This window comes from Gadus chalcogrammus, chromosome 7, assembly GCF_026213295.1.
Source record: "Gadus chalcogrammus isolate NIFS_2021 chromosome 7, NIFS_Gcha_1.0, whole genome shotgun sequence".
In the NCBI taxonomy this organism is placed as follows: domain Eukaryota; kingdom Metazoa; phylum Chordata; class Actinopteri; order Gadiformes; family Gadidae; genus Gadus; species Gadus chalcogrammus.
This window is the reverse complement of record NC_079418.1, coordinates 26,020,277-26,046,255: the sequence shown is the minus strand read 5'-3', so window position 1 is coordinate 26,046,255 and position 25,979 is coordinate 26,020,277. Positions and strand designations below refer to the sequence as shown.

The 25,979-nt window shown below is 45.5% G+C and overlaps 2 protein-coding genes across 4 annotated transcripts in view; both read right to left on the bottom strand.

The window, feature by feature from the left end:
- The window catches only part of LOC130385249 (glutamate receptor 4), a 1,260,456-nt gene that overhangs the window by 368,562 nt on the left and 865,915 nt on the right, over positions 1–25,979 (bottom strand). The gene's annotated exons all lie outside the window — the stretch shown is intronic.
- Positions 479–25,979, bottom strand: cadm2a (cell adhesion molecule 2a). Of its 2 annotated transcripts, XM_056593747.1 has the most exons (8): positions 25,832–25,979; positions 23,689–23,826; positions 15,894–16,055; positions 15,154–15,244; positions 14,801–14,979; positions 10,215–10,322; positions 857–979; positions 479–598 (listed from the first exon to the last, which is right to left on the bottom strand). In XM_056593747.1, exons 1-8 carry the CDS (start codon positions 25,893–25,895, stop codon positions 480–482), a joined length of 984 nt encoding a protein of 327 aa, XP_056449722.1. In that variant the 5' UTR covers positions 25,896–25,979; the 3' UTR covers position 479. The 2 variants fall into 2 exon arrangements, with proteins under 2 accessions (XP_056449722.1, XP_056449723.1); XM_056593748.1 differs by lacking the exon at positions 10,215–10,322.

Here is a 25,979-nt window from a genome sequence, read left to right as displayed (position 1 = left end):
AGGGAGGGAGGGAGGGAGGACAGGGTCGCAGTACGTGTTGTGTTGGCACTCAAGTGTTGAAGATTATCGCGTCGAAGTGGACCAAAAAAAGAACCAAAACAACCAGGACAATAGAAAAGAAAAAAAAAAAAGGAAGATATCCAACCTGTGAAAATCACAAAACTAAACAAAGCGAACAAACAAAAACCCCGACGGTGTGCGGTGAAATGGGAGCCATGGTGCAGAAAGGCAGGAGCAGTACAACAGCGTGACTGGCCCTGTCCTGTGGCCCCCGGGAACCCCCCCCCCCCTCCCGGGAGCCTGGCGGGCCACAGCCGGGGGGTCCAAAGCTGAGACAACACAGAGGAGGAGGAGTAGCAGAGGGGGGGGGGGGACAGAAGGAGGAGGAGAGAGCAGAGACGGGGGTCAAAAGAAGGGGGGCGGTGGGGGGCGAGGGGGGGGGGGGGGGGGAGGGGGAGCGGAGCGGCTCCCCCTGCAGTCTAAATGAAGTACTCCTTCTTCTCCTCTGTGTGCGCGTGGTTTCCCTCGGCGTTGATGATGGCCGTGTCTGCGTCTGGCGCGTCGTCCGCCCCCTTGGCCTCATTGGTCAGGTACGTTCCTGTGATAGCCAATGAGGAAGCGGCGGGTTCAGTGAGTGAACAAGTGAAGCGACTCTCTCTCTGTCTGTCTATCTCTCTGTCTACTTCTTTATCTATATATCTAGGCATCTAAATAGTAATCGATCTATCTACAGAACAAAACAGTAAATGACAATATATTTGTTTCTAGAAGAAGACAACAAAACTATGGTATTTGTGTAAAAATGAGTATGGATGTATTTAAGATTCAATGAAACAGTGGAGGAGCTGTGAGTTACCTTTATGTCTGGCCAGGTATCTTCCCAGAACAATAATCAAACACAATGTGACAAACACCACCACGGCCACAACGCCTCCGATCAGGGCGTGGTCAGTACCGTGCTGCCCCAGTGCATTGGGATCTGAGAAGAGAGAGAGACAGAGAGCGAGACAGAGAGAAACAGACAGAGAAGAGAGCGAGGGAGAGATAGAGTGAGATAGAGAGGGCAGAGAGAGCGAGAGAAATAGACAGAGAGAGAGAGAGAGAAAGAGAGCGAGAACGAGAAGGCGAAAGAGAGAGACAGAGAAAGAGAGAGGGAGAGCGACAGGGCAAGAGATAATTAATTCACAAGGCAAAACAAATGATAAGCGAGGTGGAAAAGAGGCAGATAAGAGAGAAAAGAGACAGGCAGACGAAGAGAGGAGAATGACAAGTACCAGTATGCACTAAATAAAACAGCACAAAAGATCAATCTTTGTGATCATTGTGTTTGACAGGAAAACGGTTTTCGTCTGTGAGGCCGGAGGTAATGCTTTGCCTCATTGTTTCAAGTTTGATCTAACTCTATCTAAACTATCAAGCCTGTGAAACCAATTGTTTTTATGTTTTGTTTTACTAGCCGGTAGAGCCCCCTGAGAGATGTTGAGGTTTGGATGACATTTTGCCTGGGGAAGCAGAGGGGGCAGAGCCAGCTGGCCTCTTAGTTGATAGATGACCTGGTGTGACCCCCCTTCCTGAGCCACCTGCAGACTGTTTTGTTCCTCCGCTTGGAGAAACAGAGGGGAGGGGTTCGCAGTGAAAGATGCTAATTGAACAGTAGGCAATATTTATATCAGTCCATGACGACTGGGAACGTTTTATATGCTCTGCCATATAAAACACTGACTGACGGGTGTGTTAGTCCCTGGTGTTTATATAGAGGTGACGCTTCTGCATTTGTGCACCTTTTTTCAAAGAAAGCTCATTGTCACCAATGTGATGAATCATTGCCTTATATATGGCCTTTTCCAACTGCCATTCTTTATCTGACCACGGCCATAGTCCATGATATGATGAAACATCAGGGTGTTGCAAATCCATTATTATTTTTCTGTGTTCAAAACCGTTTGATACAGAGGCTGAATTATTTAGGCCTGGCTGATTTGATGCTCCTATTTTATGCTCCTATGACATATTATCTTTGAAAAAGTGCACAGACATTCTTCCAAAAGTTGATATGATATCATAGTGTAGCAGAGCCAGCTCCAATTTCAATATTCATAGGACTGTCGTTGTTGCTAGGCCTTGTACATTGGACGTCTTTAATAAATGAGCTCTGTGCCTTTTTCAGCCAAAGAATCAACATCAATTGGTAAGAAAATGCAGCTCCTAATCGTCCAGTGAAGCATACTCACCCTGTTATTGCAATTGAATTAGCAAGCCTAAGGAAAATAAACTGACTTATAATGCGATTTACAGTATTTGCTGACCATGTTGTTCATTTTGAATCAAAAATATTACCACATAACATTTAGGTTTGGACCGACATTTAGTTTTTGTAAGTCAAGCTAAATGCTAACACAATACAAATGGGCAAATATATGCATAATGATGTTGTTATTCGGTTTCCAAAAAACAAAGGGAGAACGTTTTTTGTTTCGAGCAGCTGTAGGAAACCAAGAGTTGGTGTAATTAATAATATAACGAGTTACCATGCTTTCAAATGGAGGCAATCACAGATGAGAAAAATATCACATTTTGAAAGTAATTTCCACATCGCTGTCCACCGGTATCATAAACCTGTTGGCATGCAAGAAACTGCACTTCTGCCAGCCAGAGAATGAGCTATAGTATGGTGTATATGGAGTTTACACTAAACAGAAATGTAGAAATAGGCATCCACATAACTGCAGTTCAGAGCATAGAAGACTCTCGAAGAAGCGTAACTTCCACTGAAACCTCAAAGTCACTTGGTCTTTAGACTTTGAGGCATGTTTTTTCCGTCTCACCAATACAAAGAGATCTGCGAGGGCTATGTTAAATGCATGAATTTCAAATATGATTTGATTAAGTATGGTCACCATAATGTATCTTGCCGTTTGTCAAAAAAGACCAGCTGTCACCTCATATCATTGGAGAGCCTGGCAGATCTTCCTTTGACCTTCCTAAAGCAATCAGAAAAAACTGTGGGAGTCCAGATTTTAGATGAGGTCATGATCCACTGGCTTTTGCTGCTTAGATTTATCCAAATAAACAGGGTGCAATATGGATCAATAGAGAAGCTCAGGGAGATAACAGCTGGAATTCCAAGTGTGCTAAAATTCACGGGAGAATTCTTGGACAATTTCAATTCCAGACGCAAAGATCAGAGTCAACTCAGTTCACATACCAGACTTTTCTTTTAAAGCCAGCATTTAGCACAAGTTTCACACTTTGCCTATTTGGTTCTGACAAAACTTGAACTCCGAACAAAGAAAATCCCAACAGTGTTGGAATTGACCTAACTCAAATCAGACTTCACCTTTAAGCTCAGGAATTTCCTCACCTGCTGTCTTGAAGAGAGGCCCGATAAATGCATTTTGTTCTGAGTATTGATTGCAGAGGGGGTGTGAGGAAGAACAGAAAACAGAGAGGAATAGCCTCTGTGTAGATGTCTTGCTCAATCATTTTGTAATGCAGAACTTTTGGGGATTTGGGATGCTTCGAAGGGCCCACGGCTAGGATAAGACTGTTCCCCCAGGGTGTACCATGAGAGGAGAGTGCACACACACACACACGCGCACACACACACACAAACACACACACACAGACACACTCTCACTCTTACGATGATTACGATTATTATGTCCCCTGGCATATGAGTATGTGTTTGGTTGTGTTGGTTTGGGTGTGTGTGTGTGTGTGTGTGTGTGTTTGTGTGTGTGAAAGATAGACTGAGAGAGAGAGAGAGAGAGAGAGAGGGAGCGAGAGAGAGCGAGAGAGAGAGAGAGAGGGAGCGAGAGCATGGTTATTTAATGCAAGGTCAAAGTAGATTAATTTGATTCAGAAAACTAATTACTGCTGCTAATCATTTAGCAACAACTACCCGTGGACCAGGATAGACTATCTTAAATATTCATCCCCTCCCCTCCCCCCCTGGAAGCGGATAGTGTGGTCAGTGGGGAAGTAGCAGTTTAGAACAAACAAGTCAAACTGGTTGTACTTAAACAATATCACAGGAGAGAGTTTTGTTATACTGAATATCAGCTCGGCTGTGATCCAGTCGTTGGTACGAGTCTGCAGGCCACAGCTGGCTGATATTGAGTATAACAGCACAACCTTCATTTTGATATTACTTTCGTATACAAGCTCTATAAGTGTAATTTAGCAGTTACCAGTAATAAGCGAAAACAGATTATAGTTTGCTTGTTTAATAATTAATTTGGCTCCGCCAACACAAATAGTTCCGCAAGTGGAATAAGAGCCTTGCTAAGCATCTTGCTTGGCAAGATCTAGCCTACAGGTCTACAAGTTACTGTTGGCCTTTGTATAATGTCCAGTTATCAGTATGTTTCCATTTATTTTGCAACAAGTGCAATAGGAGTCTTTTGACAGTCACTAAGGCGGGCTGTGTTATTCAGAACAGATTCTGATCGCTCATGTAATTAACAGATATTAGAAACACCTGTATAGTGGGGTAATACACTTATAGTTCACAGTCCCAGTGCTGTTAAACTCTATATCAGCACTCATTGAATGCTCCTTGTCCAATCAAATTACTCTAATCAAATTACTCAAATGAATAAAAAAATCCATACTGTTATTATAGGATATTCATATTCTTTACTACCGAGTAATTTAGCAGACAATTTATCCAAAGCAACTCACAGTCAATTCATCAGGCAGAGGATATACAAATGCCTACAGGTAGGAGGTCTTCTTTCAGGCATTGAACCAAGTATCTCTTAATTGGGGGTTAAACACCCTATATCCTGTCCACTAAGATATATATTTTCAAACCTGAAAATGAAGAAGACCAATGGTGTGAGATTACTGGTTCAATCATGTCCTCTACCTATCGTTTGCGTGTACGGTTGTACCGGTAATTACAAAGCGATTGGTGTGTGGAAGTAAAAATAATGTGGGTTTGCCTTTTGAACACTTCGATGTTACAATGTTTTAACTGTGATCAATGACACACACCATCCACTGGATGTATTAGATTATCATTTTGTCATTTCCGATTTTGCTCTCCAAGCTTTTGAACATGACAACTGACCATTGAGCTGGTCTAGTTTGAAGAGCAGGAAAAAGTTTCTGTTATGTTTTAATTGATCCTACTTTCATCAAAGGCTGAGGGTACTCAACTTCTTTATGCAGTAATATGAGATTTTTACAAATAAGACAGGACGTAAGGGAGGGAGAAAACGTAGGATGGACATTTATCGATTCTTCAGGATTTGATTAAACCTGGTGACCTGATGTAATAGGGTGCCTCTTGCAGGGGATAAGACAAGACCGGGTTAAAAGCCTTTTTCGGTTTTATGAAGTGTTGAATGTGATGAGGTTGCATGTTGCCCATAGCATTTAGCTTGCACTTCCCATCCTACCCCAGAGACGCTATGAGCCGGCCTTCCTGATGGTTTAAACACACTGAATTAGCAATAAAACAACCTCCACAGCGCATGAGGAATGCATCTCTAATCCTTGCCTTCACCCCCACCATTTACAACCCACCGATCAATAGGAATGGGATTCAGCAGTCGGCACTCCTTTTTCTTAGAATCTACTTAGCTTGTCTCGGCATTAATGCAACTTTAATGCAGTTTGAGTGCGGCTTTAAGGCAGTGCACGCCATTGACGGTAATAACAACACATGTGGGATAGAAACGTGCCGTTTCCATTCAAAAGTTAGCCGCGCAACACTGATGTTTGAGATTCTCAAGCACTAACATGCACTTTGTCGTTTGGTATAGGGTCGTGCTAATCAACAGACTTTGTTGTGAACCACGGGAATTTAGCTTCCTTATGATTTCGTATTGGAAGGCAATCAGTAGATGAAATATACAATATTTGATGCACAATGTGACATTCCATCAAGAATCTGAATCATACTTATTTCATGAACAAATAAATAAATAAAAACATAAAGGCGTGGAACTTGCTATAGCATGCTTAATTACTGCCATTACTTTACTATTGGAAAGTGTAACATTGGGGGCTTTAAAGATAGAGAAGACCCTGGGAGAAGCTCTACGCAGGATCAACAACTTGCCGACTTTACAGAAAGTTCTATGCATCCCAGAATAAAAGGCAAATTGTGTGTGGGCCGTTGATTGTGAATTGCAGAATAACTTGTTGATACATACACAATTTTTTTGATCAAAAGCTCTCTGCTGAAGGGTTAAGCAGGTTACTATGGTAACATCCGGCCCCCCGACGGTGAAACCGCAGAGCAACTTTGCGCGAGGCTATGAAAATCCCACATTAAACTCATTGAGCTCCCCTGTGTCGTCTCCTCCCCGATACAGTACTCAAAGCGGTTGGTCTTTTGATAGAAGTCTTTCTCTCCTTTATTTCCCTCAGGATCAAACTAATGAAGCCGAGGAAAAACGAAACATCCTTCTCAAGACGAATCCGTCTTTTTAGTTGTCTTCCTCCGCAGACAGAGACACTTGACTCGAACAATGTCCCACCCTCGTGTCCGGAGGGGTCTCAGTCGGGGAGCAACCAGAGGGCCCCACGGCGACACTGGTGGTGAAGAGACGTGGAGTTGTCAAATCTTTCGCCAAAACCGCCACAAATAACACTGCTGTTATTTGTTTCTACTTTGCCGCTTCACAAGGTCACGGCTTCTTTGCGTGGGTTTTGGGCGATGAGCTCGGCGGGGTTTTGGGGAGCTCAGCGGACGGGGGAAGGGGGGTCAGAGCGTAGGGGACGGAGGGGGGCTGCTGGCTCCTCTCATGACATGGAGCCCTTGATACATGGAGAAGGGTCATCACAGACATTAACACAGACGGGGCAGCAGGGGGGGGCGACGGCTGGGGGCTGCAAGGTGCCAGAACTTCATTTACATAATGCATCACGAGGGGTGCATCAGTAAGGATGCTCAACTGCGAGCTGTGTGTGTGAGTGTGAGTGTGAGTGTGAGTGTGAGTGTGAGTGAGTGTGTGTGTGTGTGTGTTTGTTTGTTTGCAAGTGTGTTCCCACTTGCCCTGGTTTGTAGGTCAATACAAGATTTTGTCAAATCTGCAGAGGTAGACAATTTGTATTTCTTTTCTTCACAAGATAATCGGGTATTATGCTATATTTACTTGGAAAAGAAAACACAATCTTAATTATCCTATTTTTTGATGATGTGCAACAAAGGAGATGAGTTTGACGCTATCCAGAAGCCTATTTGTTGCTGGTTGATTTAACTATATTCCTGACAGGAACATAAGGGTGTTAAATAGAGGATATGGTTATTGTTATATTGTTAAGGCCATATCAATAAAATGCTGAAAAATCCCAGGTCAGTCTCATTTGAATATGTATCCCTGCTCTATTGCCCTGCTGGCCCAGGCACTGTGGTTGTCATGGCAGCTAATGAGACTCGTTGAGATCAAAGGCAATAAGGACAAGCTCTTGACTCTCAAAGAGCACTTAAATCAGGAGGATCAATTAAGAGGGAGGCGCTGCACCAAGGGCTTTTATAGCTGCCAAATGCCCAATTACAACAGCTGACTGATCAGAAAATAAAAGGGGAGGAATAAATACATTTCACTCTGTTTTTCTAATGGCACATATACATATTTATCAAACTAAAACAAGTAATGGTAATAATTAGTATTTCTGAATTGTTTGTCTTTGTTATGTTTTGCTATGAGTACTGATTATTGTAATTTGGGTCTTGAAATCACAGTTTTCTTTGTTGTTTTACTACCAGGCACATTGTTCACATCACAGGTTTTAAGCGGCTAGGCTGTCTTTAAACTCCCTGGAACCCAAGCCACTGTTGTTATGTACTACGTTCACCGATATAAATGTACATCAAACAATGGATTTCTGTTTAATGGGTAAAAATAACTGTCAAAATATAGATGAATAAAATTCAAATTTGAAGCAAATTATTTGTTAGATCATACAATCATACAAAAAGGCATCTGCCACATGCAGATCAGGAATTGTTCCTCTTAAGCCCTTGTATCTATTCTACTTTTACATCAGGGCCTCTTTTGTGTAATCGTTTTTTTTATCAACTTATTATTAATTCATCATTGAGAAACTGCGAGTTGCAGCCCAGACTGCAAGCTGTTAGACCGCATACTGTTTGGTTAACTGTACGCATTACGGTGCAATGGACTGACCTCCTTATTAAAGGTAAGCAGATAAGAAGATGGATTACAACTGACAATTAACAATTATTAAGCTAGAGCATGGCTTCATTCTATAACTCCGCATTTTACCCTTATATTAAGTTAGTCCATCTTCATTAGATGGACTAAATTCATCCAGTGGGAAATTAAGTAAAATTATCTTATTACTGCGACAAAATGGCAGGTAATTGTTGCTCTTAGTTAAATCAAAATGACGCACGGTTTTGAGATGCAACAGTAAAAAAAACATATTAGCTGCCGGTAAGCCTTGCTTGTCTAGTTGCATAATGCTAAACAATGCCTCTAGATGGGCCATAGTTAGGACAGAAGGGACAGCTATACGCAAGATTAGAGAGGGAGAGCGGAGCGGGAGACTTCACGGAACCCAACCGGAATATTTGCAAAATAAAACATCTACAACAAGATCTGAAATAAACACGGTTTGCAGATGCTGGCTCTCTGATGGGGAGATGTTGAGTAATCAGAGAACATATACACACAGAGGTGTTCAAACACGAGGACGTGTTCGTGGCTTGTAGCTAGGTGAAGGGCTGGTAGAGGAATCTAGCGCACAAGGTTTCTCAGGCACAAACAGAGACGATCCAGCCTACCCATATGCCAGCTCCGGGAGAGCTTTAAAGACCCATTGGAAAGGAAGAACCAAAGAGTATGTTTCCGGTTCTGAACCGTGAGGAAACGCAGCGTAACCTCGGAGGTGAGAAAAATCGGAGGGAACGAGAAAAAACAACAGGAAAAAAATATATAAAGCTTTGAGCAAACCCGCAGAGGAAGCACAGAGTGGGAGTCTGAAGGTAATAGAGAGGATGATGAAGGCACAGAGGAAGCGAGAGGTGGAGGCTGGGAGGGCGGCCTTTTTTGCTGGAGGGGGAGACAACCTGGAAAGCGGAGAAGGCAGTGGTAGGTGGATGAGAGACCAGGGGAGAGAGAGCGGGGCCCACTGGTTCATCTGTGGGACGAGAGTCGTTCTGTTCTGAAGAAGCAGGCAGGAGATGGTGGAAGTGATAATGGAACCAGAGAAGGCTGGTTGGGTAGCGGTCGGGGGGGACGGGGGGACGGGGGGGGGACGGGGGGAGGGAAGGGGGGGAACAGAGGAAGAGAAAGGAAAAAATAGAGCCCAGGAAGAGACAGAGAGAATGACTGGGTACGTGTGTCTCTGGAGAGAGAGTGCGCTGTGTGCATTTGGTAATGCAGCGGCAGGATAAAAGGTGTGGATTATGTTCTCTGGTCTCTGTTACATAAAGGCAGGAGCAGTCTCTCGGAAAAGCCAATTTTGTGATCCGCGCACCCATGTGGCTCGAGCTCCTCATAAAACACAAGGCCTGTCGAAGCTATCCTGGAACAACTTAAGACGCGTTGCGCTCACTCCCCGTGCACAACAGATCAGGGAATTAATTACCCAGCATACATTTGTTTAGTGTTTTTCACGGCCCTGGATTAGGGACGTCACCGGCGGCTGAAATATAACAAGAGTGTGGAGCAGAAAGCGCACCACACACACACCCGCGAGGAGGGGTGGAATATAGATCTCCCCACACACACCTTGAGTCAGCTCTCTCTTTCTCTCTGTGGCGCTCCAGGGAGCGAAAGAGGAGGCACAGAGAAGGAGGGGAGGGGGGAGGAGGGGAGATAGGGGAGGGGGGAGGAGGAGGAGGGATGGGGGAACTGGGGGCATGGGAGGAGGGGAGATGGGGGAAGGGGAGGGCAAAGGGTAGGGGAAGGGGATGAAATGCAAAGAAAGAAAGTGACAAGGAAGGAGAGGGAGAAAGGAGGAGGAGGCAGTTGAGAGGATACGAGGTGGAGAGGAGGCGCCGAGAGGAAGAGGAGGTGAGAGAGGGAAGGATGTAGAGGAGAGGGGAGGACACGGGTAAGGGACAAAGAGGAGGAGAAGAGGAGGACAACAGGAGGACCAGGAGAGGATCAGAGGGGGAGGCGAATGGAGCCGATGGGAGGAGAGGAGGACGGAGGGCAGGATAGGCAGGAGGGGAACAGGTGGGTAGGAAGGGAGGTAGGGTGGCCGGAGGGGGGGGGGCGCTACTGTACCTGTGTCAGTGACCGTGGGGTCTGAAGCGTGGGGTCGGAGGGCACTGGAGACTGGAGGAGTGGGTGGGGGGGGTGAGGTGGTGGGTGGAGGCGGGGTGGTGGGGGCGTCTGGTGGAGGGGATAACACACGCGCACACACACACACACACACACACACACACACACACACACACACACACACACACACACACACACACACACACACACACACACACACACACACACACGTGCATGCGTACGACAAAACGATACACAAAGCCACGGTCACGCACACATAACAGACACATATAACAGACACGGATCAAACAATGGTAGAAACAATACAAGGGCAAAGAGCAGGGGGCTGGTGAAGCAATATGGTAATAAGCAACATAAATCAAAAATAATATGATGAGAAAAAATGTAAAGCACAGTGATGTCATTCTCTAACCCTAACCCTCATTGGTTCATACTGATTGCTGTTCGTTTAGCTAAATTAAATAGTGGCTTTTTATGTGCATCACTGTCTCATAATACCCAGTGATTTACTGTGCGCTTGTGATTTCAGAATGACCTTTCCTTGGCTTCCTTCGGGTATTCAACGGATCTGTTTTGCCCATGGTCAAAACCACTCCTTTCTGTGAGGTCTAGTAAGGACATCAGCATGGTCATGGTTGGTTTCTTTGCGATGGAGATACACCCCCAAACTGCATAGATGGACTATAGGCTATGTGTCATAAAATCACGACAAAAAAATCACAACAATTTAAAATCACAACAATCTACAAGAGGGAAATCAAAAAACAGAAAAACCTTCAACTTCAAAAACGTAGCACATTCCTTTTTTATGTTGGACTGAATCATGACATCACAACCTATTTTATTTGTATTAGTTGTATAGTATTACAACTATTACAACTTTTGGAAACTAACACATTTTAGTTGTGAGTCAACCATTTCATCGCACTTTGTCGGGATTCATTAATTGGACACAAAACATCTTCTTGTGTGGAACAGACGGTGTAACCAGGCTTGATCCTCGGGAAGCGTGCTGGGGATGGCGGGCTCGGGGAACACAACAGTGAGACTGGAACAAAGGTAATGAGGGGGCGGCAGCGTCGCCGGCTCCGTCTCCGCCACGCCCGCCCCGGTTGTTTACGGCCGGACACAACCTCCGCTAATTGGCTCGCCGTAGCTCAGAGCTCCGTGCCGAGGCGTCCTGAGTATGGGGGTGACATTTGAATTCCCTTTACCGGAGACGTGGCCCCGTCTGGGGGATGGAGGGATTGGGAGAGGAGTGGGAAACAGCTAAAGATGGCATTTTGCATGAATTACGGCAGTGATTGAAAAAGGCTAAAAGCAGTGCTTTCCACCGACGGAGGCTAGGAAGTGCCTGGATGCCATTTAAGGAGAGGTGCTAATGAATTTGGATGAAATAGTTTGACCCGCCCAGTACCCAATTACCTTTTTTTTTTAGAGCGTGAGAGAAAGCGTTGAGGATATAGAGTTGCCGCCGTTAAGTTAAGGGGATTGCTTTATCTTGTTCTTATGCTGGATTGGCATTTGAAGACCGACAAGGAGAAGAGCAAGTCTGGGCACATACACACGCGTGGGCGGACGAACACGCATACACAATCTCACACACTCTCACACACACACACACACACACACACACACACACACACTCACTCACTCACTCACTCACTCACTCACTCACTCACTCACTCACTCACTCACTCACTCACTCACTCACTCACTCACTCACTCACTCACTCACTCACTCACTCACTCACTCACTCACTCACTCACTCACTCACTCACTCACTCACTCACTCACTCACTCACTCACTCACTCACTCACTCACTCACTCACTCACTCACTCACTCACTCACTCACTCACTCACTCACTCACTCACTCACTCACTCACTCACTCACTCACTCACTCACTCACTCACTCACTCACTCACTCACTCACTCACTCACTCACTCACTCACTCACTCACTCACTCACTCACTCACTCACTCACTCACTCACTCACTCACTCACTCACTCACTCACTCACTCACTCACTCACTCACTCACTCACTCACTCACTCACTCACTCACTCACTCACTCACTCACTCACTCACTCACTCACTCACTCACTCACTCACTCACTCACTCACTCACTCACTCACTCACTCACTCACTCACTCACTCACTCACTCACTCACTCACTCACTCACTCACTCACTCACTCACTCACTCACTCACTCACTCACTCACTCACTCACTCACTCACTCACTCACTCACTCACTCACTCACTCACTCACTCACTCACTCACTCACTCACTCACTCACTCACTCACTCACTCACTCACTCACTCACTCACTCACTCACTCACTCACTCACTCACTCACTCACTCACTCACTCACTCACTCACTCACTCACTCACTCACTCACTCACTCACTCACTCACTCACTCACTCACTCACTCACTCACTCACTCACTCACTCACTCACTCACTCACTCACTCACTCACTCACTCACTCACTCACTCACTCACTCACTCACTCACTCACTCACTCACTCACTCACTCACTCACTCACTCACTCACTCACTCACTCACTCACTCACTCACTCACTCACTCACTCACTCACTCACTCACTCACTCACTCACTCACTCACTCACTCACTCACAGCCACGCCCACACACAAACACACCCAAACCATTAGTACTTAAATATTAAACTGTTAGTGATATTTAACTTGATATGATGCATTAAGTTCTCACTGACTGCAATGTTCTTGAATAGTGAATACATCATAATAATAAAACTATAACTCCTGGCTTATGGGGGATGTTAGAAGTTAAAGACATGTCAAAATGAATCCTGGGTAGCACTTAAAGTAGTCTATTGGTGACAATTGATGAACAGAATGCCTGAAGCTCCCTTATGGACTCCTACTGGATTCTTGGAGGTAATGAAGGATGGAAAACAGTGGAGTGTTGCGAAGATGGACACTTGTTAAGGGATGCTATACAGTTCAGCTATGCTATTCATGATTTAAATTTGATTTACGAATCAAAATGTTTACATGCTTTGCTTGTTCTGCAATATATTTTTGCCAGGGTTTACATTCATTTCACAGCGAGTCTTCTGTCTATAGCTATAAACCTTTTTTTCTGACCCACATCTGTCATTGCCGCAATACACAGCAGACTAAAACTCAATCCACAATTGTGTAGATGTGCAGGGACTGAATAGGCTGGTGCTATCTAAACGCCATATGTCCAGATTAAAATCAGCCATTCAATGCCTGGGTAACTGGGACACAATCTATGTTTAAAAATGTAGCTGGAGAAAAAAGATAAATTGGGCCTCTCCTGGGCTTTATATGACATTTAGACTCTCTTGCAGCACTTAGTATATCTCCACCAGTGTTGCTACAGCTTCAGGAATCTTGATAAAACCAAAAGCCTATTTCTTTCATATTATCCAGCCCATTATTTTGAAAAGATTATTTGAAAAAGCTATCATTCTGATGCAATACCAACCAGAACATAAATAAACCTTGAATGAGTCTCTTTATTTCGGGCCTTTCACGGAACTATTCTATGTAAAAGTGAATCAGATGAGAACAAACGTAAAGACCTGGTGACGGAAACCAATATAAAGAGATTCGTGACCGTCTTCCTGTAGTTAACACCTGAATACAGATTACCGTCGGACCACCACACACCAGCACAGGGGGCATGAACCCAGGTATTCTGTCTGAAGAGCCTGCCTGCTTTAACCCATGGGTTTCTGTGGTGGTCAATATCTCTTGTAGCCCCACAGTGATGTTGCAGCATGAGCAATGAGCTGCAGCAAACATGTCATTAACTATTGAGAGGATCAAGGTTGGATCCTTCACAGGCTCCACGTTCTGGGGTATGCTAACCGCCCCCCCCCCCCCCGGGAGGGCAGAGAAAAACATATTTAAAATGGATGCACAACATTCGAGTGTATGACCTGAGAGTTATCCCTCTGCCTTCTCGAAGAAATAAGACAGATATGCATACAGTACATTAGTGATGATTACTGATAAACCTGTGAGATTACAGAGTGCGTACGTTGTGTATGCGAAGCATGTGTGTGTCTGTGTGTGTTAGTGACTTGTTTTTGTCGGGCGGTTTAGCATTAGTTTTTCCCTGGGGTCATGCATGCTAACAATGTTTGCATTCACAGTGTTGTAAGATATGGATGGGTCCACCGAAAAGCACAACGTTAAGGTATAACCATCATAATCACCATTCACCTCCAGTGCCTTACAACCCTTTTATAAACTGGAAAATATACTCTGGTTCACTTCCTTCTCCGTGATGCACATTTGCATGCATTGATTTAGAATATATGTTTGAAAAAATCTAGTAACAAGTGAGGCTGGAAGCAACCAAAGCAGACAAACAATATCAGAGCGACTGGGAACGGAGAATCTCCGTTTCTAAACTGAAGCAGACAACAGATGCAAGCTCAGGAGAGCTGCAGGAATCAAAGTGAGGGTCATGCTTAACGTTGGGTTCACTGTCACTTTGAGAGGCCTTCTGGTTGGTCGCGTCTTCCTGAGACCTTACCGTAGACGTAGAGCACGTATTCGTCCTTGCTGACCCCCAGGTGGTTTCTGGCCTCGCAGCGGTACGTGCCGTTGTCCGTCTTGTTCAGGGAGGAGATGGTGAGCTCCCGGCCCTCCACGAGAATCCTTTCCAAGTCCGGGAGCTCGGCGCCATCTTTGAACCACGTCACGGGGTCTGGCCTGGAGAGGGAGGGTGAAGGGGGGGGGGGTGTTGATGAGCATGACCAGGTACCCAAGCTGAGGGGGATAGGGTAGTGGCTAGACCGGGGTTGGACCCCCAGCCAAATTGTTCTGGGTACCTTTATCCCTGCTTTCTCGTGTGTTTCATATATGTTATGTTGGGGGGGTACTTACGAGGGGTTGCCTTTGGACATACACTCCAGCTTGAGGAACTGGGTCTCCTGAGGGATGCTGAGGGAGGAGATTATCTCCACATGAGGGGCGTCTGAGCAGAGGAGGAGCAAAGACAACTGTGGTCGGTACTTACGGTACTTGAATGTATTTGCAAGTGTAAATGTTCAACTTGGTGAGAGCAAGCTTTTGTGTGTTGTTCACGTGTGTGTGGGTGTGAGTGTGTGTGTGTGTGTGTGTGTGTGTGTGTGATTGTGTGTGTGTGCCTGTGTGTGTGCATGTGTTTTCATCTGTGAGTGATTGTGTGTGTGTGTGTGTGTGTGTGTGTATGGGCATCAACATTTGATCTGTACGTCTGTATCTGTGTATCTTTGAGAGCAAGCTGTTGTGTACACGTGTACATGTGTGTGTATGCTTGCGTCTGTGTGTGTGTGTGTGTGTGCATTCATGCTTGTGTGCGTACGTGCACATGTGTGCGTGTGCGTGCATGCGTGTGTGTGCACATGTGTGTGTGTTCGTGTGCACGCGTGTGTGTTTGCATACATGCTTGTGTGTGTGTGAGTGTGTGCATGCATGCGTGCAGGCCTGTGTGTTTATGTGTATATCTGTGTGTGTGTATGATTTTGTGTGTGTGTGTCTGCGTGCGTACATGCGTTCATGCGTGTGTGTACGTGTGTGTTTTCATGTGTATGATTCTGTGTGTGTGTGTGTGTGTGTGCGTGCGTGTGAGTGTGCTGGCTTACAGTGGACCTCCAGCACCTCGGTGGCCTGCTGGGGGGCGTGGGACAGGGCCACGTGGTCCACCTTGCAGGTGTACGCCACGCCGTCGTCGTCGCGGTTCACCTCCAGCTGCAAGGAGCTGCGCACCGTGAAGGTCTTCCCGCTGGCGTTCACCTCCTTAGCCCCTGAGGAGAGGAGGGGAGGGGGGGAGGGGAGGAGCGGAGCGGGGGAGGGGAGGAGAGGGGAGGGGAGGAGGAGAGGGGAGGAGAGGAGGGGAGGGGAGGGGAGGAGGAGAGGGGAGGGTAGGAGAGTGGAGGGGAGGAGGGGAGTGGGGGAGGGGGGAGGAGGAGAGGAGAGGAGTGGAGGGGAAGAGAGTGGGGGGAGGAGAGGGGAGGAGAGGAGAGAGGAGTGGAGGGGAAGAGAGTAGGGGGAGGAGAGGGGTGGAGGAGAGAAGGTGGTTAGTGGAGCAGAAGAGCCTGGCTTCCAGGGTGGTCCGCTCTCGGTGTGGTCAAAACAAAACACCTTCATGGTCCTATACACACTCAGACTTTCCACTCAGATCTCTTTATTTACTATACGATTAAACATACAGGAACTTAGTGCAGGGTGGGGAGGACCATTATTATAGTTTATTGTATGAATTGAGTCCAATAGATTTCCTCCAAAACTGTTGCTGAAAACGATCAGACTATTTTTCCTCAGAAATGTGATCTGTTTTGTTAATTTGTGTGAATAATATTTTAGAAGAAACAAAAATTATTATTTTTAATATATATTGACAAAATGCACAAAATACAGGGATTTGAGTATGGGTAAAGGATGCCAATGTTAGTTGGCCAACAAGACAGACAGGCACAAGATAACTCTCAGGGGCCTTTGTGGTATTTTCAAGTCTAACCTGATTCTCAATATTGTGAGCAGTGGGAAGCAGCTTTTATTAAAAAAAATATAAATGCTAAACTCCATGGCAGACAGATGGGTTCCAGGTGAAGTGAGGACTGTGAAGAGAGATGACTGGGTGTGCTACTGCCGCTGCTCGGAATTAAATATGTGTTTAGGTTGTGTTCACTTTGTGGAGGAGGAGAGGGAAGGAGAAGAAGAGATGGGAGATGAGGAGAGAAGAGGAGACGGAAGAAGAGGAGAGAAGATGAGAGGAGGCAAAGGGGGGAGATGTGAGGAAAGGAGATGATGAGAGGGAAGGAGAGGATAAGAGGAAGGGAGGTTATGAGAGGACAGGAACAGAGCAGAGGAGAGGAAAGGCGAGGGGCTGATATGAGATCACCTGAGGGAAAGCCAGCCTTCATATGAATATAAATAACAATATGAATAATGTCATCAAAATAATATAACACGGGATAATAACTAGACTGCTTCCAAATCGCTGGATTCAAAACAAGATCTCTCAAATACACCAGTGAACAGCAGACGACTGCTGAGCCTGGTAAGAATGTCAGGCCATTGAACTGATTAAAGAAACGGCTTATCAGCGCATGAATAGGAAAGATTAGAAAGGACTTTAAAAAACTTGTCTGTCGGTCAATCACGATAAAACTCTGCCACAAAGTCGTACGAATCATCAGTCTATTGTTGCAGAACGGCTAAGGTAATTACAGGATGCCTGGGTAATTGTTTTCTGGTTCAGAGAGACGGGGGGGCTTTCAGTGGCGTTGACAGCGAAGGTGTGTGTGTGTGTGTGTGTGTGTGTGTGTGTGTGTGTGTGTGTGTGTGTGTGTGTGTGTGTGTGTGTGTGTGTGTGTGTGTGTGTGTGTGTGTGTGTGTGTGTGTGTGTGTGTGTGTGTGTCCGGTGTGTGTGTGAGAGTGTGTTTGTGTGCGTTGGACACTGCCGACTTCACTGAATTTATGGCGTGAGGTCCATTTGTATAAGCGCACTTTCTTTTGACACTCACAGAGCCCTTGTTTGAAGGACGCCTACTGTATTTACGAACTTTGCACAGCAGAATCATCATGTTCTTTGTTGGAGGAATGTTCCGAACTTTTACCACAATCAAATGTTCTGTATGTTCCTCCCACAAAGAACAGGATGATTTTCCTCCATACAGTAGTTGAGTGGTATACAAGCTTGGTGTCCTTCATGACTTCATATCCATCTGTCTGTCTCTTAATATGTCTGTCTTTCTCGCTCTCTCTCTCTCTATACATATCAACCAGCCTATATATCCCTCTATCTTTGACTGTCTGTCTGTGTCTCTATCTATCTCCCCGAAGCCTTGTCTGTCGCTCTCTGTCTCTCTGTCTCTGTCTCTGTCTCTGTCTCTGTCTCTGTCTCTGTCTCTCTCTCTCTCTCTCTCTCTCTCTCTCTCTCTCTCTCTCTCTCTCTCTCTCTCTCTCTCTCTCTCTCTCTCTCTCTCTCTCTCTGTCTCTGTCTCTCTCTCTTTGAATTTCTGACCATCCTTCTGACTGTCTCTCTTTCCCTTCTGTCCATCTTCCTGTCTCTCTCTCTATCGCTCTGTATTTTGGTCCATCTTTCTGTCTCTCTCTCTATCGCTCTGTGTTTCTGTCCATCTATCTGTCTGTCTCTCTATCACTCTATATTTCTGTCCACCTTTCTGTCTGTCTCTCTGTCTCTCTATCGCTCTGTGTTTCTGTCCATCTTTCTGTCTACCTCTATCGCTCTGTGTTTCTTTCAATCTATCTGTCTGTCTCTCTATCGCTCTGTGTTTCTGTCAATCTATCTGTCTGTCTCTCTATCGCTCTGTGTTTGTCCATCTTGCTGTCTGTCTCTCTATCGATCTGTTTGTCTCTATCGCTCTGTGTTTCTGTCCATCTCTCTGTCTGTCTATCTATCGCTTTGTGTTACTGTCCACCCATCCATCTCTCTCCGCCCCGTATTCCTGTGTCAGTGATTTCTCCGGATCTCCCGGTGAGACTGTTTGCAGATTAATGACGGACAGACCTGCAGTGCTGTCAACGGCCCTGCCGGTCGGGTTCCTGCTAAAAGCTTGGTTTGAGTTGAGAGGGAGCAGAGAGAGAGAGAGAGAGAGAGAGAGAGAAAGAGAGAGTCTGTACTTAGTATTCCCGAGCTCGGTCTCTCATCGGTCAATTTCAACAGAAATTTTTTTTCTCCGTAATAACCTCATTTTTGGGCCGGATTTGCAGTCGTGGCACACCCTGAAGCGGCAGCGCGACGCCGGCCTGCAGATGCTCATAGTTCGGGCAACATCAAGGCTGTTGTAGCCTCACGCCGGACGTGTTGCTTAGCGCAGTCTTATCTTAATGAAAGGAGACATTTTGTCTGATTCTTGATGAAAATTCGACAAAATGTCTCCTCGCATTAAGATAAGACCCTGATAAGGCAGTGATTATTCTAATGAAACAATTAGATCCTGCTTGTGTAAAGTAAGCTGCTGCAAATGGATATGCCTGTCAGTCATTTATTAAAAAGGTGAATGTGATTCTAATTGGTTCTTTTTATTTTTGTGTTGAGCAATATGAGACGAAAGGGAAGAGCGGGACGTGGCTTAATTGGCCGGTGAATAATCGTTCACCTCCTGAGTGAATCATAAATAGGAGGCGGACATTTTGGATGCTGTTAATGTCCACCTGTCAATCAAGATGACTCATCAATCAAAATGACTCACACGCACATACCCCCCCCCCCCCCCCCCCCCCCCCACACACACTAACCCACACACACATGCACATTTGCACCCGTACAAGCTACCCAAACACTCATTCGATTCCCATGCATTTATGTTGATGTTGAAAGTAAATTAGGCAATAAATTAACCACACACTTCAACGAGATTAAACATACAGTGATTATATTTTCTCTGAATTATATATGTGTATTTACTTGACAAACAACCCTTGATTTTGTAAGAAGTACAACCCAAGGGGCTAAATGAGCTCAGATTCAATCTTCCTCTGTTTGTTTAGAAGAACGTATCCCTAGGTCTTATAAAGTTGCCCGAGGTTGTGCTTTATAAGAATTGAGAGGCTCTGAATCTCTAGGAGTGTCATTAAGAAGCATCTTTTATTCATGCCTGCACTGTGACTTGCAGCAACCATCTTGGAATTAAATCTTTAATGGCCATTGATCCTCTCCATCCCCTGGGAACGGTGAAATAGTAACAGGTCCCAGTTCGAGTTTAGAAAGAATAAGAGGTACATGGCAGCACTGTCAAAATGACTGAAACCCAGACTTCAAATGAGCCAGAAACTTTCAATATGTCAATGATCTTTTCCTCAAGTCTTGGAAATAATGAAAAGTTTAAACACCATGTTTTTTCAAAATTTCTTTTGGAATGCCCCCACAAAACTTATTTGTCAAGTAAAACTTAAGGAATCACCCTGACAACTCCTGCTCTTTAATAACTAATTGACCAAACAGGTATCCCAACACTATGAACAGATGCTGATAGCATATTCACCTGTCTTTTGGAACTTAAAAAACAGGAGTGAAACAGGAGCATATTGCACATGTATGCCATCGCAATGATACCATAGCGATAGCATAGCACAACCCCAAACTAACAATAACCGCTCTTCGAAGACTTAGCGAAATGTATATACAGCCATAAAACAGTACCATAGTATACTGACCTGGTATGTTGTTTTCTTTTATAAAAATAGACCCATTAAAGTGACCCGGTATGTTAATGCCATGATAGTGTTATGATAGCACAACTAACCAACAGTCTTAAACGACTTTGCAGACTGGAGGGACCTCAGCAGGCCGATCCGACTGAAGCTAACCTTGTAAAACACGCAGGCTACGTTTTCTGCACTGCGTCCTTGTCCTTGACTTACAGCGTTTTCGACAATAGAATAAGGGACATAAACCCTCTAGGGGGGCAACTCGGAATGAAATGAAATGAAATCCTCCTATTTCTTTTTTTTTCCTCAGGGTTTCTTATGGAACACGGGCACCCGGGGAAATGATACAGCAACATGCCTGCGCTTTGGTTCAGAGAGGATTATAAAGACAGGGCTGAAAGTCAACAACCCCACTCATGCCCAAAAAAAAAAAGGCATGTCCGCAGCTTGAATTCCTTCCGTATGCCTCGTCCGGTCACTGTGAGGCTGCTTCCTGCCTATCTGCTGTGTTCACACGGGCCTGGTGCCGTGTAGTGCACGACGGTCTCCAGGACGCCGGGTGGAACGGAGGCGGACAGATATCATAACTTGAGGGGACTCAAGGGTTTCTGGGAGCGGACGAAGAGACGGCCAAACAAGGATATTAGACGCTGCCTATCAGACACTCGGTTTCTCTTCAGCATACATACATATATATGTACGCACACACACACACACACACACACACCTGCACACACAGATACACACCATACACACACCCGTACATGCACGCATTCACCCACCCACACGCACACACACACACACACACACACACACACACACACACACACACACACACACACACACACACACACACACACACACACACACACACACACACACACACACACACACACACACACACACACACAAACACACACACAGACACTCACACACAGTCACGACCAGCCTGGTGTGAGGTCTGTTGGTTTCGTGTGAATGCTTGATGGACTACTGCAGTGGCTCTGTGCTGATAATGTAATCGGGTGTTCCCCTGATCCCACAGCAATATGTCACAATTGTGATTTATTCCCAGCATGCAAGAGCACAATCAGATGGATCGGCGCATATCCTGTACATCCTCAGCCTATCTGCGGGATCAGCTTCTGCAAACACTGTGGAGACCCTAACATGTTTGCCGCTCTTCACTTGGTTGTTTGTGAAGAACTGCAGGTTGTGTTTTATATGCTGCAGATGTTAATGTTGGGGCAAATGTGAATAATCATAATGATAATGAGATATATTGAAGCAATATCACTTGAGAGGGCACGACCCCGAGTGTGATATTGCTTTTATGCAACAGTTCTACAAGCCGCATTTATTAGTTAACAGTAATAAGCGACAACAGATAATGATTGGTTTATTTCATCATTTATTTGGCTCCGCCAACACAAATTGTTCCGCAACTGGACGGGTACTGGACTGCTGCCAAGCATCAAATAAAACATTCTCCTGCACTCTCGCTTGCTAAATTGTGTTGCTGCACACGTTTCCGTTCCGCAGAGAAGTAGCTTTGTGCCATGTAAATGTATCAGTATGTTTCCATTCATTATTGTGAAATAAGAAGTCTGTTGACAGTCGCTGGTATGTGTGATTTCGATGAGTTAATAGCTTACGATTGTTGTAATGTACACCTGTAAAGTGGAGTGATATATGAGTGTTTAAAAGTCCCAGTGCAACTCTATAAGCAATCATGTTATGCCACTTTTCCAATCAAATAACTAACTATTATATTAAATATCATAATACTAATAACAGTAATGATAGTAACTATGCATTAGAAAAATGTAAGGAGGAACCGGTGGCCTAGAACTGGAGAAACAGTTCTAATCGTATGTGGTGATTCACGGCCCCAAAAAAAGCACCCCAGAATAAAAAAAGAAAAATACAATTATATAACAGCTTAGGATGGCTAAAACTGTGGTGGGAAAAGCAAGTATTGATTTGTGTTTATCTGCTTGTCTTGTCGTATCGTGACCTTGGAAGCAGGCGTTCGATGCCCGGCTGAACGGTGCGGGCTTAACCCGGGTTAGGCGGGCCACTTCAGCGGGGATTTGGTTCAGAGGATCTGGGTCTATTTGGCTCTGACGCACAGTGCATTGTTGCTGGAAACTGTAGAGGAGTCCAATAGTATCCGACAACGGCTCCCTAATCCGACGTTTGGCTCTAAAAGCTTTATCGACCCCGTTCACTCACAACAAAACGACGACACATTAAAACAAGACGAATAACCGTCTCCCTGGAGTGCGGTTGTTAAGTCTTTCCAACGTCTGTGTGCCATAATGTACACGGCGCTATGCGAGTAGACCGCTTCCACGGTCATTACCGTGTGTTGCCGTTTCTATTCGTGGGATGACAAATCAATGGAGAGCTCTCCAGACTGAGTCTCTGCACTACGGCGTGGAGAGGACGCAGATAACAGTAAGGATGAGCTTGCAAACCCCGCAGTATATACATTCAGACGTCTAACAAGTTCAGCCTTTACATTCCCTTTCTTGTAAGATGTTAGCAACTTTTTTTCTCCTTGCTCTGGTTGTTTCCAGACACTTTACCGCTCTTCCCTCCTCAATCTCTGTCGACATAATTGTCATCTCCATGGCTATATTCTAGCAATTACTGCCGGGAACCAAAAGTGAGGCAGTTACAAAGTACTGTAAAGTAAGTTAGGAAAGCTGAGGTAAAGTAAGTAAGGTGGGGCAGGTTATGTAACCTAAGGTTAGCTTAGGTAGGGTGAGAATGTGAGGAACAGACCACAACAGGTTGATAAGCAGCCTTGGCTTCGCCTTTGCCACATGACCACCCCCATTGTTCATTATTTTCTAATAACGGTACAGCCCGGAGGGGTTTATTCAGCTTATATCTCAGTTACCAACAATAAAATCAGTGCACTCAACTATAATGTTATTGTTTTTTTATCAACTTAATCAGCTGAAATTTTTATTTTCCTCCACCCTGCATATTTATTGTGCGTTCTCAAGGAAAAGTCTGTTTTTATTCTACCGTTGGTTTTCATGTGGATTGGTAGGATAATTATTAGGTGTCACGTATTGACCAATCAGCATCAGGTATTTAACAATGCCGTGGCATAATGTAGGGTTAGGTAGGGTATAGTAGGGTACGAAAGGTAAGGTGAGGTAGGACGATGATGATAAGGATAAGGTGGGATGGTTAGGGGGTCACACACACAAGTGGCAGGTAGAGGAAGGGAGTGGGCGGACTCACCCTTGATCTCCTTCTCATTCCTGAACCAACGCAGGTCAGCTGCAGGCTTGCTGCCCTGGGTGATGCAGGTCAGCGTGATCTTGTCTCCTTCTAGGGCCGGCTTTACGAAGCCGTCAATCTCTGGCTTCTCTGGCACCCCTAGAGGAGAGGAGGGAAATAACATGACGAGAGAGATGAGATGAGATATATATATATATATATATATATATATATATATATATATATATATATATATAAATATACATACACATACATATTTACATACTAAGAAAATACATAAGTATTGTGTGTGTGTGTGTGTGTGTGTGTGTGTGTGTGTGTGTGTGTGTGTGTGTGTGTGTCTGTGTGTGTGTGTGTGTGTCTGTGTGTGTCTGTGTGCGTATGTGCGAGTGTACATTGGTACATAAGTACAACCGTGCCCTATGGGAAAGCCACTGAACGGTGCATGAGATGTCCATCTTATAATGAGTATTTTAAACGTACAGTGTGTGTTCACCCATTCAATAGAAATAACCAATCAGTGTGTCCATGTCCGTCCGGCTGAGAGGTCTATCGATCAGCAGCAACGACCTTGTCTTCCCCGAGCTCACCCTAAACAAGCCATCGCACGGACTCCTAAAGATCTTCTCTTTGCGATACACACACCATTCCACCGGCACCTCGCGTATGTTAATCCTACCACTATCTACTGTATGCAAAAAAAAGACAGATCACGTGAGCACACGCCTCAGATAAGGTACAGCAAGTGCAGACAGCCTACTGTTCCACCATAGATTGATAAAAACATGCTGTGGGTGGCGTATGGAGATATTTCAAAACGAGACATTGGAATGACATGCGTGGTGCTGTAGGATGGGAGGTTCTGCTGCGTACGTGGGAGTCTATTAATCCATCACCCTGCGCATCACATCATCTCCGTCGGGCCGAGCCTGCCGTCGGGCGGCTGTGACACTCATTTTCATTTCCATACGTGGTCCCGGGAGAACAGTGAAGCGACAGCGGGGATATCTTCACCGTATGAGCCGGTAATCAATCTGTTTTCCCTGCCAAGGCGCTGCCTCTCGCCTCTCGCACCGGCTTGCCAGGACTGCGGAGCCAACAGTCCCAGGACACCGAGGGGATTGAAGCTCTAACGCAATGACCCGCCTGGTGGATAGGACTCGGGCGTATGGTTTGATGGCAGGGATGGTTAACCGTTTACAACGTCCGGTCCCGTGTGTTGAATCCCCTCGGTGAGTCCCTTGGCGGACAGAAAGGGATCGGACATGAATGGCTCTTTATTGCCCAAACTGCATTTACCTGCACGAGCGAACGTGTCGACGTATAGGGGGGTGGCATGAGATTGTGAGATCGAATGCTTCACGCCGCCGAGGCGTGGAACGGCATTGGCTGAACTCAAAGCCCTCAAACCTTAATCACGGTTTGCAGTGTAGGTTTTGTTTGAAAAGTCAGGGCTAGAATATGCTCTGTGTCGAATGTGGAAAATATGTTACTGGTGAAATGTTATGTTGTTTCACTAGCGGATGCCTGTGGAATATTAATCAGAAAATATTCTCACTTCATTGAGCTCTTTCTATTGAGCTTCTATTCTAACACTCTCGTGTGTTTGTTGATGCAGACATTCGGCTAAGGGCGCCGCCAAGCCCAGTGCATCCATTTACATCAGTGAAATAATCAGCACAATATAACAGGCCTGTTGGCAGGGATGAGAAAATACTGTCTGCAGTTTAGCAATAAGCAGACATCACTTGTGGGAGTCTAGGCAAACAAGTTGGGACACAATGAGCGGAATTAAAGCTATCTTTTCCCAAACAACCTAGGCTAATATTGGTTCAATAAACACTCGCCCATACTGCTCGGATTAACTCAGGCAAAAATCAAGCGGGGCGATCTCGTGGTTTTGGGTGTTTTGAAACCCAGTCAAAAGCTTCTGGGTTCGGAACCCCCAATGTCTTCAGAATCCATATACGCCAACCCACGGCATGTTTTTATCAATCTATGGTGGAACAGGAGGCTGTCTGCACTTGCTGTACGCCTTAGCATCTGTGAGCATGGTACACCACCCCCCCACCTGCGTTTAATGATGACTGATGATGATGAATAAACCCTGGATAAAAAGCCGGGGGGTTGGGAGTGTCCTTACCCAGCACGGTGAGGAAGGCCTTAGCAGTCCGCACGGGCATGGTGAACAGGGAGCACGTGTACATGCCCTCGTCAGTCAGCGTGACGTCACTCAGGCTGATGGTCAGCTCCGCAGTCGTGGCCTGGACCAGCTCGATCCGGTTGTCCCG